The sequence below is a fragment of the Botrytis deweyae genome, assembly GCF_014898535.1.
Source record: "Botrytis deweyae strain B1 chromosome Unknown BDEW_004, whole genome shotgun sequence".
NCBI classification, from domain to species: Eukaryota; Fungi; Ascomycota; class Leotiomycetes; order Helotiales; family Sclerotiniaceae; genus Botrytis; species Botrytis deweyae.
The window spans coordinates 629,641-643,933 of NW_024066211.1; the positions used below are offsets into that span (position 1 = coordinate 629,641).

At 44.2% G+C, this 14,293-nt stretch overlaps 6 protein-coding genes across 6 annotated transcripts; 4 read left to right on the forward strand and 2 right to left on the reverse strand.

Moving 5' to 3' along the window:
- Positions 1–933: 933 nt before the first annotated feature.
- EAE98_002197 (uncharacterized protein) lies at positions 934–3,026 on the forward strand (the record flags this gene model as incomplete). The annotated part of the gene is made up of 6 exons (XM_038949816.1): positions 934–1,024; positions 1,097–1,360; positions 1,506–1,592; positions 1,649–1,818; positions 1,872–2,460; positions 2,515–3,026. 6 exons carry the CDS (start codon positions 934–936, stop codon positions 3,024–3,026), a joined length of 1,713 nt encoding a protein of 570 aa, XP_038813555.1.
- Positions 3,027–3,833: 807 nt separating this feature from the next.
- On the forward strand, positions 3,834–5,966 carry EAE98_002198 (uncharacterized protein). Its single transcript, XM_038949817.1, has 3 exons — positions 3,834–4,597; positions 4,672–4,917; positions 4,972–5,966. The coding sequence occupies exons 1-3, from the start codon at positions 4,202–4,204 to the stop codon at positions 5,479–5,481; spliced, it is 1,152 nt and encodes a 383-aa protein (XP_038813556.1). The 5' UTR covers positions 3,834–4,201; the 3' UTR covers positions 5,482–5,966.
- A 253-nt stretch (positions 5,967–6,219) lies between these two features.
- On the reverse strand, positions 6,220–7,950 carry EAE98_002199 (uncharacterized protein; the record flags this gene model as incomplete). The annotated part of the gene is made up of 4 exons (XM_038949818.1): positions 7,430–7,950; positions 7,167–7,369; positions 6,564–7,108; positions 6,220–6,492 (listed from the first exon to the last, which is right to left on the reverse strand). Exons 1-4 carry the CDS (start codon positions 7,801–7,803, stop codon positions 6,220–6,222), a joined length of 1,395 nt encoding a protein of 464 aa, XP_038813557.1. The 5' UTR covers positions 7,804–7,950.
- Positions 7,951–9,461: 1,511 nt separating this feature from the next.
- Positions 9,462–10,601, forward strand: EAE98_002200 (uncharacterized protein; the record flags this gene model as incomplete). Its single annotated transcript, XM_038949819.1, has 3 exons — positions 9,462–9,680; positions 9,750–10,283; positions 10,335–10,601. 3 exons carry the CDS (start codon positions 9,462–9,464, stop codon positions 10,599–10,601), a joined length of 1,020 nt encoding a protein of 339 aa, XP_038813558.1.
- Positions 10,602–10,741: 140 nt separating this feature from the next.
- EAE98_002201 (uncharacterized protein) lies at positions 10,742–12,094 on the forward strand (the record flags this gene model as incomplete). The annotated part of the gene is made up of 2 exons (XM_038949820.1): positions 10,742–11,379; positions 11,482–12,094. The coding sequence occupies exons 1-2, from the start codon at positions 11,294–11,296 to the stop codon at positions 12,092–12,094; spliced, it is 699 nt and encodes a 232-aa protein (XP_038813559.1). The 5' UTR covers positions 10,742–11,293.
- Positions 12,095–12,395: 301 nt separating this feature from the next.
- EAE98_002202 (uncharacterized protein) lies at positions 12,396–14,187 on the reverse strand. The gene is made up of 4 exons (XM_038949821.1): positions 13,831–14,187; positions 12,922–13,772; positions 12,659–12,864; positions 12,396–12,606 (listed from the first exon to the last, which is right to left on the reverse strand). The coding sequence occupies exons 1-4, from the start codon at positions 13,942–13,944 to the stop codon at positions 12,437–12,439; spliced, it is 1,341 nt and encodes a 446-aa protein (XP_038813560.1). The 5' UTR covers positions 13,945–14,187; the 3' UTR covers positions 12,396–12,436.
- Positions 14,188–14,293: the final 106 nt, after the last annotated feature.

A 14,293-nucleotide genomic window follows, 5' to 3' on the forward strand; every position in this document is an offset into this window, starting at 1 on the left:
GTGATCTTTTGCCTCTAGATTTTCCCCGCTTTGCCCCGGCTTACGATTGGAATTTTGGAAGTTGCTAGTAAATAGCATTCCTTATTTTCAATTGCCATTATGAGATCGCTTCGTTCCGAGAGTCCAAGTGGATTAAGTGAATTTAACTATTTCCCTTTGAATTTAGGGCAGGAACAGGTCGCATACTATATTAGGGCTATCAGAGAGTCAAAATTGTTGGCACGGTGTCTTGGGCACAGTTTCCTGTCACAACTTAAAGTTGTGTTCACTTCATTGTTTGCCTACCTACCTAGGTACCTACGTAGCTAGCTAGGTAGGTAGCTAAGTATGCATGAACGCATCAATCAAATTCGCCATTCTCTTCTTATCTTCGTCGTCTTACTGTCTCGAGACCACATCAACTCATACACAACGGACGACACTAACCTTTCGGAATCAAGGTTGTCTCTTCTCTCCTCCCCCCAGGTGCAGGATTTCGCAAGAAAGCTTTAATCCCCAATTTCACCCAATAAACGACCCAGATTCTATTCTCTATCGGGCTTAGTGTCATCCGGCGTAGGTGAGTTTACGTTGTAGTGACGCTTGCTATCGAGACGATCCTCTATCTCATAAGTCGCAACAATTCACTACACGGGTAACACTCACTGCTGGTGGTTTGCTTTTGTCCAATTGACAAACCTCAAGCTAATCAGGCTAAAATGTTCCCGCTAAGCAAGTGCGAAGTTAGATATGGATCTTGATATCATCGCATTGTTTGACCTTCCATCCCGGTGAATCAACTGACCTTACTAACCCAGCACATACATACATAACTCATATGCCATGCGCACTTATTTTTCTTGGAACAGTGAAGATACTTTTCTTCAGAATAAAGGGAAGGCAGTGTGTGCTACTTCAGAGAACGAAAGTGAAAGTACAGTTCCGCTCTTAAACATGGATTCCTCAAACATGACAGATGGGAAGAGTGAGGATGGCGTGGCAAATTCTAAACACGTTAAAGGCTTTACGTCTCCATCAAGGCAAAGTGTGAAGTTTTTTTCCTCTTCAATCTGGATTGATTTATATAAGTTAAATATATGCTAATCGAACAAAACAGGTAATTCACGCGACGGTCGCATTTCGCCAGTCTCGAAGACATCGATTGACGCCGAAGGATTGGCCGCCGATCCAATTTCCGATGACTTGTCGATACAGGACAAAAAGATCTTGTTGGTTGCAAGAGAAATTGATCTCATGGGCATGGGAAGATATCAGTGGTATATATGGTCCTTATGTGGCTTGGGATACTTTTTGGATCTACTCTGGGCGCAGGCATTCGGGTTGATTGCACCGGTTATGCAGAGGGAGATGGGAATTTCTGGTATGTAACGTCTCTCATTGGATGAATCCCTGAATTTGAAGGGCTGAGTTTGATATGGGCTCTGTGTTGTGTCAAAGATAAGACAGGTCGCACTGGTTGAGGGGGCTCTTGTACAACTAAATGTAGTGCTGACTAAATCATGTAGATACTCAATTGGGCCGTATGTTTACAGTGGTCAACGCTGGTTTGACTGTGGGAGCTTTTGTGTGGGGTGTCTTGGTAGATATCATTGGTAAGTTCCCAGCCAATATGACTTTACATCCTCTCATAACTCACTTCATCTTTCAGGTCGCAAATGGGCTTTCAATGGCACGGTTTTCATTACCTCTATCTTTGGTATTTGCATGGCGATACCCAGTTCTTACAATGGTCTTCTTGTGTTAGTTGCCTTTACAGGCTTTGGCATTGGAGGAAATATTCCTATAGACACAACAATTGCTCTGGAATTCCTTCCCCAGGTGACCCCCACGCGACTTCATGCTAGAGGAGCTACATTTAACACTCAACATAGAAAACCCGTTTTATGTTGGCACTCCTGTCCATTTTCCAACCGATTGGAGTTGTAGTTTGCAGCGGCATAGCTTACGGATTTATACCCAATTTTTCCTGCGCGACAGACCTAAAATCATGCAAAGCAAATGACCTGACACCAGGAGCTCAATGTTGTTCCAAGAAAGATAACATGGGGTGGAGATATCTCCTATATACACTGGGCTCGATATCCTTGCTTGTGTTTTTAATGCGATTCTTCATATTCACCTTCCAAGAGTCGCCCAAGTATCTTCTCAGCAAGAACAGGGACGTTGACGCTTTCAGAGTGTTAGAAAAAATCGCAAAAACGAACGGAAAAACTTTGACCATTACAATCGAGGATTTTAGGGCTTTGGATAAGCCGGATGAAATTCAGTCTCCCATCTCCATTACGTCTGGCAACGCTCGCCTTCAAGGTGGAAAAGTTCCTGGCGATCCAACTTTGCGCCAAAAGATCAAAAGGGAAGTCAAAAGGATTGGGGTTTTATTCAAAACAAAGCAAATGGCACGAGTTACCATATTGGTATGGATAATATACGCATTTGACTATTGGGGATTTTCTGTCTCAGGTATACATTCTCACACTTTATTGAATTGCACGAAAATATGCTAACACCTTAAAGGTGCATTTCTTCCTACAATTTTGGCACGGAAGGGTCTGGAAAAAGCAGTTGGATACTCCGCAACTTACCGTAACTTTGTCATCATTTACACGCCGGGTATCGTAGGTGTAGCTTTAGGAGCTTTGATGGTAAAAGTATCTCGAACAGGAAGACGAATTTCCATGATCTTTTCATCTGCGTTAATGGCTACGTCATTCTTTCTCTTCGCGGCAGTCAATACTCAAGCAGCGAACGTGGGACTTAGCGTCATGGAATATTTCTTTCAATCTATGTTCAACTCGGTACTCTATGGCTGGACACCAGAAGCGTTTCCGGCATCGGTAAGAGGAACAGCTAGTGGAATGGCTAGTTGTTGGGGAAGGTTGTTTTCTATCTTCAGCCCATTGATTGCAGCGAAGTTGTTGGCTATGAGCCTTAATGGACCTTTGTTTTTGGCTGGGGCGGGTACTTTCGTGGCTTGTTTGGGAGTAATTTGCTTGCCGGATAATGTGATGAAGGGGAATGAGATTTAGATATACTGGTGAAATAGGGACAGGAACAGGGACAGAAATACCCAATAGGATAAAGAGATATGTTGTAATGAGCATATGGCGGGTATAAAGGGATTTGAGAGTGTCATCATGAAGACTTCTACATGATTGAAGTCGATAAGATATCATAATCTTCATGCTAATGAGGATAGAGCGATGGAATGCCGATTTTGAGAAAAGTAGAAAGCCAGCATAATGTCAAGAAGCTAAATAATGTTGTGAATATGAAAGCTTGAATATAAACTTCCCTTCAATTGCTTGAGTCGAGTCCAATACATCACGACTTCTTTCCTTACCCGGGCCTCCTGTGAGGGAGAGGGAGAAGCAAGCGTCAATGCTCTTTTTCTTGATATCTCGTTTCCAAACCATTATGCTTGCCATTGATACATGTGCAAATCTAACCATACACTACAATAAGCCAACTTCTAGTTTCTTTCGAACCTATGACTCCATGTAACACATTATGTTCTACTTCCCAGATGTTGATTGTGATAAAGGGGCTGGTTCACCGTTCCAGATTCTTGTAGATAGAAGCAAGGTCCGTGCACGACTTTCCTTTCCGCTTTTCTGCCCCTCCACCAAATTAAAGCAGGACAACGACATTCAGCCTTTCCACCTTCCTTCGTAAATATCGACCTAGCAAGCACATGCTATAGGTAACTCTAAACCGAGCGATATCCTTTTCGAGTCACGATCAAGACAGCTTTCGCACCAGCGATTTCATTACGAGCGAATTCATCAAGTGCGACATTTATCATGGAGGATTTTAACAGCGAAACGGACAGCGATTATACCAGTTATTGGAGAGATTGGGTATGTTGTGATTTCATTCTTTTGGCTTGAAGTTCTTGGTGCTTTAGGGGAATTTGATGGGACTGGTTGTGTGTCGTTTCCTGCTGGCCATTTTGCGCGCTTCGATTTGTCTGAACGGCGGGAGGTCGCGCTTTCCTATCGACGACAGCCACCCACGAAAAAGTTTATGCTATGCGAAAGGGACCATGTGAAGAAAGACATTGCCGATCGATACAGAAGGAACCGAGAAGTCATTTGATAAAAGTGAATGGAAACTACGGTCTCAAAGATTATTCCTGGCGATTTCAATTTCAAACTGTTATCTCACCGGTCATTGTGAAAGGTGGAATCAATATCCACGCACAATGTTACATGGTCCGCCTGCGACTGGTCTGGACTACCGGTTTTATCAAACTCCTCAATCTTCGCCATCACCAGGCCCTTCAGCAACTCTATCACTCAGGCGGGCTAAGAGGGCCAAAAGATCCAGGAGAGGCAAGAAACGTCGAGCTTCAGAAGTCGAGGGTCTTGAGGAATCAGCACGCAAAACAAAACATCGGCCCCGCTCTCCGGAAGATACTAAAGCAATGGAGAGCCCTCATGAGCTTTTACCAGCTCCTTCGAACCAACAAGTGGAAGTCTGGGTCTCGAATGTACGAGCGGGACCACCTCCACTATACAGCCAGGATGTTGATTCACGCAGTCCCCTCGGGTCGAGTCTCACCCTCTCCGAGTTCATGCAACATGGATTCGCACCACGGGTTCTTTAGCCATATTTCATATTAGTTTACAAATATTGGCAGACTATATTTACTAATACTTTCTTCTCCTTTAGTTCATTTCATCTCGCGGTAATGAGTACTTTTGCGAAATCGACGAAGATTATCTCACCGATCGATTCAACCTTACAGGACTTCAAACAGAGGTTCAATATTATCAGTATGCGTTGGATTTAGTGACGGATGTCTTTGATTTGGATTGTGATGATGAGATGAGAGAGACTATTGAGAAGTCAGCAAGACATTTATATGGTTTAGTTCATGCTCGTTATATCGTCACTACTAGAGGATTGGCAAAAATGGTGAGTAATTTTGATCTTTATCACGAAGGGAATGCTAATCAAAATTGTTTTCAGCTTGAAAAATACAAGAAAGCCGACTTTGGAAAATGTCCTCGAGTTATGTGTAAATCACATCCACTTCTCCCCATGGGACAAAGCGACAATCCAAACATCAAAGCCGTCAAACTTTACTGTTCTCGTTGTGAAGATATCTATAACCCCAAATCCTCTCGACATTCTGCAATTGATGGCGCATATTTCGGAACCTCGTTTCACAATATTTTATTCCAGGTTTATCCGGCTATGATCCCAGCGAAGAGTTATGATCGATATGTGCCACGAATTTATGGATTTAAAGTTCATGCGCCTGCAGCTTTGATTCGATGGCAAAATGGAGAGAGGGATGAAATGAGGAGACGTTTGAGGAAGTTGGATATTGATAGTGGGTTCAAGGATGAGGATGGCGAGGAAGTTGAGGAGAGTGAGGAAGAAGAAGATGACGATGAAGATCTTGAGGGGTTGGACAAAGAGCTGGTAGAGAATGGAGTCCAGCCAGAGGGCGTGCCTAATGTTGGGAGATATTAGATGTTTTTCTCGGTATTACAACTCGGAATAAGGAATAGGGGAAGAAAGAAATGAGGTAGCGAGGATAAGAAAGGAAAACTTCGTCAGATTTCTATTCGTGTCGATAGGAAGAATTGTCTTTGCTTCTTTTGATGGTTTCTTAGGGAAGATTATCTTATGGACTAGCCATAAATGGATGGATGGATGGATGGCAGGATGCATTGCGGGAGTCTTAGCTGGGGCGCATATTGTTTGTTCTTCGTTGTATCGTATTGGGCGGAAGGGAGAGGGGAAGACTTATAGGGGGGATTTGATTCCTCGAAAGATGGATGGATCGAGATAATAGAACGCAAAGAAAGGATTGATTGAGAATTTTAGTCTTTATATTATTATGTGTCAGAAGTGAAGTTTCTTGTGAGGCTCAGGGTGATTTGTGTGAATGTGTGGGATCGTGTAGTGTGATGGGATGGGGTTGAGATGTATTGCTTTTCTAGAAGATATTTATGTTGGATCAAGGAGAGAGAAATGAAGCAAGCGAGTTGAGACTGTGAGGTGTTGTTTACAACTTGTCATGTAATAAATATCCTTATGATTAAATTCCCACTCAACCCTCTTCCGTGCACTTGTAGATATCCCAGAATCCCACGCCTACATCAATCACATCATTACACAATAAACACTCAATTCCAACCCTCCCCTCGCTTCCCCTACCCCTCCTTTCCCATCTCTTTCTCATCTCATCTCCCCTCCCCTCCCCTCCTATCCCAAAGTCGACGCCGTATCCGTACGATACCAATTTGCCTTCTCATCGCCCAAACATGTCCCCACGGTCACCGGTCTATAGCCCTTCGCCACGGCCGACTTCAACATATACTCGACGAGCACCTGCGACGTCTGGTTGTGGATATCGTGGGAGATGACGAGAGGGTGGTCTGTGCGGGGATTCGAGGCGTTGAGGCGGTTGGAGAAGATGGTTTGCGCGTTGTGGATTAGAGTGGGGGAGTCGTTGAGGTAGTCTTGTGTGTCGAGGGACTGGAGGGGGGAGGGGGGGTTAGTTAGTTAGTTGGTGGGTGAGAGGGAGGGGGTGGGGAGGGAGGACGTACGAAATAGGTAATGTGGTATCCCAGTTCTTCCATGTCGGCTTCGCATCCGCATTCTGCGGTGCAGCTTGAATAGGGTGGTCGCATGTATGTGGGGATAACTCCAATTACATTCCTCAAGGCCATTTCGTTTTTCCACATTTCGTTTTTGCGCTGTGCGCTGGTGATGTTGCAGAGATCGGGATGGCTCCATGTGTGCGATGCGACTTGATGTCCATTGTCGTACATGCGTTTGATGAGTGCAGGCCATTCGAGCGAAGTGTTGTCGATGTGTCCTTTACCGTTGTTGTTACCGGTGATGAAAAACGTTGCCGAGGCGTTGTATTGGGCTAGGAGATCGAGAATGTGCGAGGTGTAGATGTAAGGACCGTCGTCGAAGGTGAGAGCCATGTCGCCGGGCTTGGCACAGTCGTAGATACCGTCGCTGCCGTAGAGAACGGATCCGAGGGCTGGGCGGGCAATGGTGGAAGTGTTTGCACCGGTGGGAATGGCGTTGGCGTCGCAGGCGGGTCCGTAGTCAAATTGACAGTCGGGGGCGGTACAGTATTCTGGGGGTGGTTAGAGGATGGGTATGGGTATGGGTATGTGGTGAGTGAGGGAAAGTACCTTCGGTGGTACCACAATATCCAGCAAGAGAACAACATTCGTCGGATGCACAAGTACCAACGCCTGGTCCACAGAGACTATCTGTGCCGGTACCTGCTGTACTTGCTGATGTAGTGGTGTTTGTAGCATTGTTACATACTCCATACGCTGATTGACAACCTGAAGTAGCAGAGCAATAATCCGATGTAGTTCCACAATATCCACTGGAGATTTATTAACACCAACTCCTCCAACTCAATGGCGGATATTATATGGTTTCTTACTTGTTGGAACAACATTCTCCGGTCGGACAGCTATATCCCTGAGTCCCAGCCCCGATTATCCCACATGTCTCATCCGTACTCACTACTTTGCTTCCGGTAAGAGCAACTGGACTTGTACAATTTCCAAATTGGGATTGGCAGCCATTGCTGCTTAGACAATAATCATCTGTTTTACCGCAAAATCCATTGGAGGAACAACAGGGAAGGCTTGAGGGGCAAGTGTAGCCATCTGCTCCTCCTCCTGCGGTACCATTGAATCCACAGGTGTTATTTGGGGATATTGCTCGGGGGAAGATGAGAGCTTTGGAGAAGCGAGCTGAGGTGGTGGATATGAGGCCAAGGAGAATGGCCAAAGTGATTTGAACGGGATGCATTTGGAGTTCGTGTTTGAGGAATAATTTGATTGACCCTTATTTTGAATCCTTTTCAAAAATTATGGTAAATAGGTGATATAACGATAGATAGAAAGAGAGAAAAACGAATGTATAGGTCACGTTTCAACGAGAGTAACAATTGACCAATGGAAGAAAGATAACAGAGACGAAGGAAACATTAAACCAAAGAATTTCCTACTTATATAAAATACCTTTCTGACATCTCACACCAAGCTTTCAAAAGTCTCGTATAAAAAGATCCAAGCATTGAACTCGAAACAACCGCGGCAGGCAGTGCAAGAAGATATTCATGATGATCGAGGCCTTCATATTTTATTTTGGTATGAAAAAGGAAAGATGAAAGAAATAAGCTTCCAATGGGAAGATATGATTCATGGCTCAGGATATACAGATCCGATATTTTGTGTGTGTGTGAGAGAGAGAGAGAGAGGAATACTCGGGAGTCGGTAATGAGCTTTGACGTTTTACACTTGTAATGGTGATACCGAAATACCTTTCCTTGTTCTCGACTCTCGAGTCTTGCGAAGTCTAAATCTTATTTAGAAGCGCGATGGACCATCGGACGATGATGAAACACTGATGGATGAATATCAGTGGAAATCTTGAAGATCACGTCGTGAGCTTGGTGCGGGACACGAGATTTGAGGTTGGGTTCGTTGAAGATGGAGATGAATGGTAGCTAGTGAAACGTGGTGATGACGACAAGGAGTCCGAGTTATATATTTAGCTCGGCGTCTGATTTTAGAAATGATGTATCTACCGGTAACATACATTAGGCGCCGTTGGTATATTTGGTCTATCAATGGAGTGATATATACAATGAGTGCAATACCGGTAGCAGGTAATGGCCATGGGAGAGAGAGGAGAGGAGAGGAGTTGAATGTCTTTGAGGTGTTCGAATATTTCCAGATTCTTTTTTTGTGGTGCGTCTTGTCACTCTTGTGTCTGTTTGTTTCTCGGTTTGCAACATTCATCAATCTTACACAAGAATAACTTCAACCATTGTAGTTCATGGTGAAGTTATTGAAAGTTCCTGTTCGATTACTCATATTGCAGATGGCTAATTCTCTGGGAACCCCTCGAGCCCCTTTTGATTTCTCGTGGTTTGACGATAAGGATGAGTTAGCAAGTTATTTGATAAGGTTAATCACCTACTTTCAATCGTTTTCCCGTGGAGTTTTGTCTTATTCCAATGGCTTCTACTGAGCTCCTGACTTCTCTTTCTGGTGAGCCTGGTATTTCGAATACCTAGCTATATCAATTGGTCCCCAGTCAGTTCTTCTTCCCTTGGTCACGTGAAGACTGAAGTCTGAAACCCTTCGAGCTTCATTCGCAAAATTATTAATCCGTGCCGAATTCGGACCTTTCTTCAAGAGCGGGGAATCACAAAGGGCTTTTATGCACACCCAGCACTCCGCAGGCATCTTGAATACCACCTTCCGCAGTTGAGGACCTCCGACAAAAGCCAAAACGTCATAGGATCGACAGTGGTATCCCATTAATCATCTCTACAATTGAGTAAACATCTACGTCACAATTTTGGTGGCGGCAAAGAGATGAATAATGAGGTAGGTGATCTCAAGGAGATATAGACGTGTAGGTGAATTTCTATTTAATATTCTCCTTTCGTATCAATAATGTTCGCCCGAACTCTTCAATCATCATTCAGATCTTCAGCACGACTATCACAACTTTCTTCACAACTTCAAAGACGAACCATGGCCTCAATTACTTCCCACAAGCTTAACACTGGAGCTACCATTCCTGCCATTGGGTTTGGTACTTGGCAGGATAAGGATTCTCAAGAGGGTGCAGTTACAGAGGCATTGAAGGCGGGATATAGACATATCGATACTGTACGTATCATCATCTTAAGATTTCATTACCAATCCATGGATAATATGCTAACCCAACGTCTCTTCTAGGCTAGAGTTTACGGTACTGAACCAGCATGCGGAGCTGCAATCAAGAAATCTGGCGTTCCTCGTTCCGAACTCTTCATTACCACTAAATTATGGAACAACAAGCATAAGCCAGAAGACGTCGAAGCGGCTCTTGATGCTTCGTTAAAAGATTTGGATTTGGATTATGTGGATTTATTCTTGATGCATTGGCCATCTGCATTCAAGCCAGGCGATGAATTAATGCCAAAGGTGGATGGAAAGATGCAAACAGCAGATATTTCCTACGTTGATACATACAAGGCTATGGAAAAGCTCATTGATACTGGAAAGACCAAGGCTATTGGAATCTCTAATTTTTCAAGAGGAGAGTTGGAACGTTTGTTGAGGGAGACTTCTGTGGTTCCTGCGGCCCATCAATTGGAGCTTCATCCATGGTTGCAACAAACCGAATTTTGTGAGTTCAACAAGAGCAAAGGTATTCACATCACACAATATTCTCCATTTGGAAATCAAAATGAAATTTATGATGCCGGGAAGGGTATTGGCAAGTTGATGGTAAGATTGATTCGATTCAAATTGTTCCACGCTTTACTAACATGTTTTCAGGATGATCCAACTATCGTTGACATCGGCAAAAAATATAATAAGTCTGGAGCACAAGTAGCTTTAGCTTGGGGTATTGCACATGGTCACTCGGTTATCCCCAAATCCAAGACACCTTCACGCATCAAGTCTAACTTGGAGGGAGACTTCAAACTTGATGCTGAAGACTTGAAGAAGTTGGATGGTTTGGATAAAAAGTTGAGATTCAATGATGCTAGCAAAGGATTCGGATACAACTTCTATTCAGATTTAGATGGAAAGAAGAACTAAGGGAGAAAGATACCACACGCATTATAGTAATTTCACTTTTCATCAACGGCTCATAAGTTTCCTACTTCCCGTACTACATCGTTGCCTCGGGAATATACATGGCTGGATTTAGAAAAATCAATATATCAGCCACAACGCCCATGTTTCACACCATGTCAGATTTGAAAATAAGTGGTAGAAGATGTTTTCTCATACATCCCTTCATGCAGATATTCATCAATATAACACAAAGTTGTGTCCCAACTCCCGAGCTTTGAAGCAAAATAAACACACCACATTGAACGCTCTTTATTTTCTCTCCAAGCAGTAATTCACTCATCCGACCCGTACCTGTAGATCTGCATGAAACTTCAAACCATCACTACATATTCCTTTTCGCCCCAAGCAACAATTGGTCAAAGAAGGTATCACAACATAAGAAAGACCAAACAAGACATTTCCATTTCCGCAATTGGGTAATACACAGTGTTGAGGAGTGATACACAGTTCGTGTTTACTATCAGGGGCTTGTACCAATGTCCCGAATGTGGAGATTGAGGGGTTTGTTTTGATATGTTTTCGTGTTATTTCTATCCTTCTCTTCTCTTCTTTTCTGAAGGATCTACTTTTCACTTGCGAACACGAAAAGTTTCCAAGAATTCTTTTTGTACTTTCGATAGATATAGCGGTCGCGTTCGTTCAGTAACTGCATTATGTATATCAATCTTTTGACGACGGCTAGTCTTTGCGCTGTGGTGCTTGGCAGCCCGCAGTTGGATAGACGACAGGATGTTGATGCGTATGTTTTCTGATCTCCTTTACTCTCTCAATTGCTCTTTCTCCACATTCCCCTTCACGCCCCATTATAGCACCAAATAACTAAATCCCCCTCACCCCATAGCTCCGCCATAGCCTCCAGCATCTCCTCTCTCTCCTCCGCCCTCATCCCCGACCCATCCCTCGCCGCCCAACTAACCAGCATCCCCACATCCGTCCTCGCTCTGCAATCTTCTCCCTCGGGCTTCGCACAACTCGAACAAGAATTCCTCAGTTCCCTCCCCGCTTGGTATACTTCTCTCTCCCCCGCCGCTCAAACCTATATCATCAACGCCGGCCCCGCAAAAGCCAGCATCTACTCTCTCGAAGCCCTCCTATCCAGCGCATCCGCATCCGCTACCACCTCCGCCCCCGCAGCCCCAAGCATCACCGGTTTCCTCACCGGCATCATCAACGGGACGACCGCCACCCTCGTCCCAATCACGGGCTCAGGAGGCCTGACGATCGCGAGCGGGAATAGTACGGTGACGACGAAAAAATTAAGTGCATCGGCTACCACGGAGACGGAAACGGAAGCGAAAACTACCGAGACGAGCGCGAAGACGACGGAGACGGGGAAGAATGGTGGGGGCACTCCGAGCCCGATTGAGAGCTCGAGTAAGGCTGGTGCGGCGCAGGTTACGGGGCTGTTGGGTGGGATGGTGATGGGGGCGGTGGGGTTGGTGTGGGTTTTGTAGGGTGAAAGGGGGGGCTTGAGAGGAGGGGGAGATGGAGATGGGGATGAGAAGAATGGTGGAATTGGATGTGGATATGATTTGATGTCGTGTTTAGCAACTGGTATGAGTCGGCTATCTTTTAATGTGTCTTCATTTGTCTTCTATTATATTCTAGACTGGAGCATCACATTGAATGTCATTGTATTTGGGAATCTGCTCGTGAATAAAAGTGCGTAAATCATGAACCGATTGTCAAACCGATTCTCAAAGCATAGTCACACATCAAAAGATTCACAAGAGACTTGAGAACTGATAAATCACACATGAAAGGGTACCCAATGAGCATGTAATCATTCCTTGTTCTTATTTCGGTGTATCCCTAAATGCTGATTTGAATCCCTGGAAATATCCTTTTCGAAACGGATTCAATTCATCAGCAGTAACACCCGACCCATTAGCTGTCCTCTCGCGGATTTGTTCAGGATCTACCATGGAATCCGGTATTCTCTTATATGTAATAAGTCTTCTTGACCCTATTTCTGTATTAACAATCCGCTACTGACTACCTGCATGAGAATGACTTACATTTATTAAAAGCTTGTGTGCACACACTTGTAATCTGTAAACAAGGATGTGTGGGGATTTTGATTTCTTGATCTTCGTCATTTGCAGTTGGCATCCAGAAGGATAGACGACCATTATCTACGAGAGAGATGGCTGCGAAATCAAGAATATCGTCTAGCATGGCGAGGAAAGAATATGGTTTCTTGGGTGGGATGTAGGCGTCTTGTCTGGCATTCTGGTTAGCATTGTTCTGGGAGAATGATCGTAAAGAAAGTTATCTATACAAGTGATGAGGTTGGGTTTCGCCTTCTAACATAATAGGGACTTTAGGTTTAGTCGGGTCCCTATTCCCAAGTACTTTTAAGCCTTCTCTTACACCATAGGGCGGATCACACAATATCCCATCGAACAATCTCGCGCATCTCAATGGAGTATTTGTGAGATCGGCCACGAAAGTGTCCCCAAACTGATTCGTGAGACCGTATTGTACAAAATTCGAATGTAAATTTCGCGTTTCCTTTCCTCGGATACTTCGCCCGTCAATATCGCTCCCGAACGCAAGCGCGCCAAAATGTGCACATGCAACTGGGAAACTACCCGTTCCGACAAATGGATCGTAGAATAATTTTGCTGGGGCTGCTAATGTGATGTTGGCCGTAACTAATGCGAGCTCGGAATCCATAGAGGTGGTACTGATATACTTTCTCTTTTTGAGATCGTATTTTCCTACAATATCTCTTTCGCTAGCGCCGAGAAATCGACCAAAGGTTACTTGGGAAGGTGTTGTGATACCATTGGCAGCAGCATCAAGTTGCCATTCTTCCAAGATACAGAACTCTTCATCTGCTCCTTTCATTTTGATAGGACCCTCGAACTCCAAATATCGGAATTCATTAATGAGTGCTCGCTGTTCGGTGGTAGGTCTTGTATTTTGAAAACAATCCACGGTAAATTTGAAAGAGCAGGTTTTGTAAAGCGACCATAGATCTTTTGTAGAAGTCTTTACATCATCATGAAGAATTTCATACGTAGAACCCGTGCCCCAAACTTCGTAGATGGCTTTCGAGAGAATGCTTCTCTTAACCAATCGAGCAGCGGCTTCTGCAGACGGGACGTCTACGAAACAAAAGGGTGACTATCAATCACTTAGAACTGACGACAATGATGAGATTTTGATCATAGATTTCACTTACATTCGAAACATAGTGTTCAACCTGTAAAGGAATATTCTCGAGCTCTGCTAACGCCTGGATCTCGGCAAGACGAAACGTCTCGTGCGTTTGTGTGAATCTTATTAGACACTTCATTTTGATCTTTTGATGATGTCTAATCCTCCAACAGAACCAGGTGTTCGAGTAGAATCTCTTCTCGTCTCGCTCCTGCAAACCACTACACTGGTGTGGAAAGTCTCAGGCAAGCACGAACAAACAAATCGGCGTCAAAATTTCGGAGTCTCGTGAATTGGAAAGATTGTCTTTGAGAGAATTACAGACAAAAGTCTCTGATCAAGCCTTGAATTAAAATCGGCTCACAATGCCTGTATGTAATCTTCAATAATGCATTCACAATATTTTTCACCATGACTCCCGCGAAAAAATACCCCTCCAAAAATCCTTACCAGGGTTAACATTAGCGCATTCGAGCCCATGCCATCCA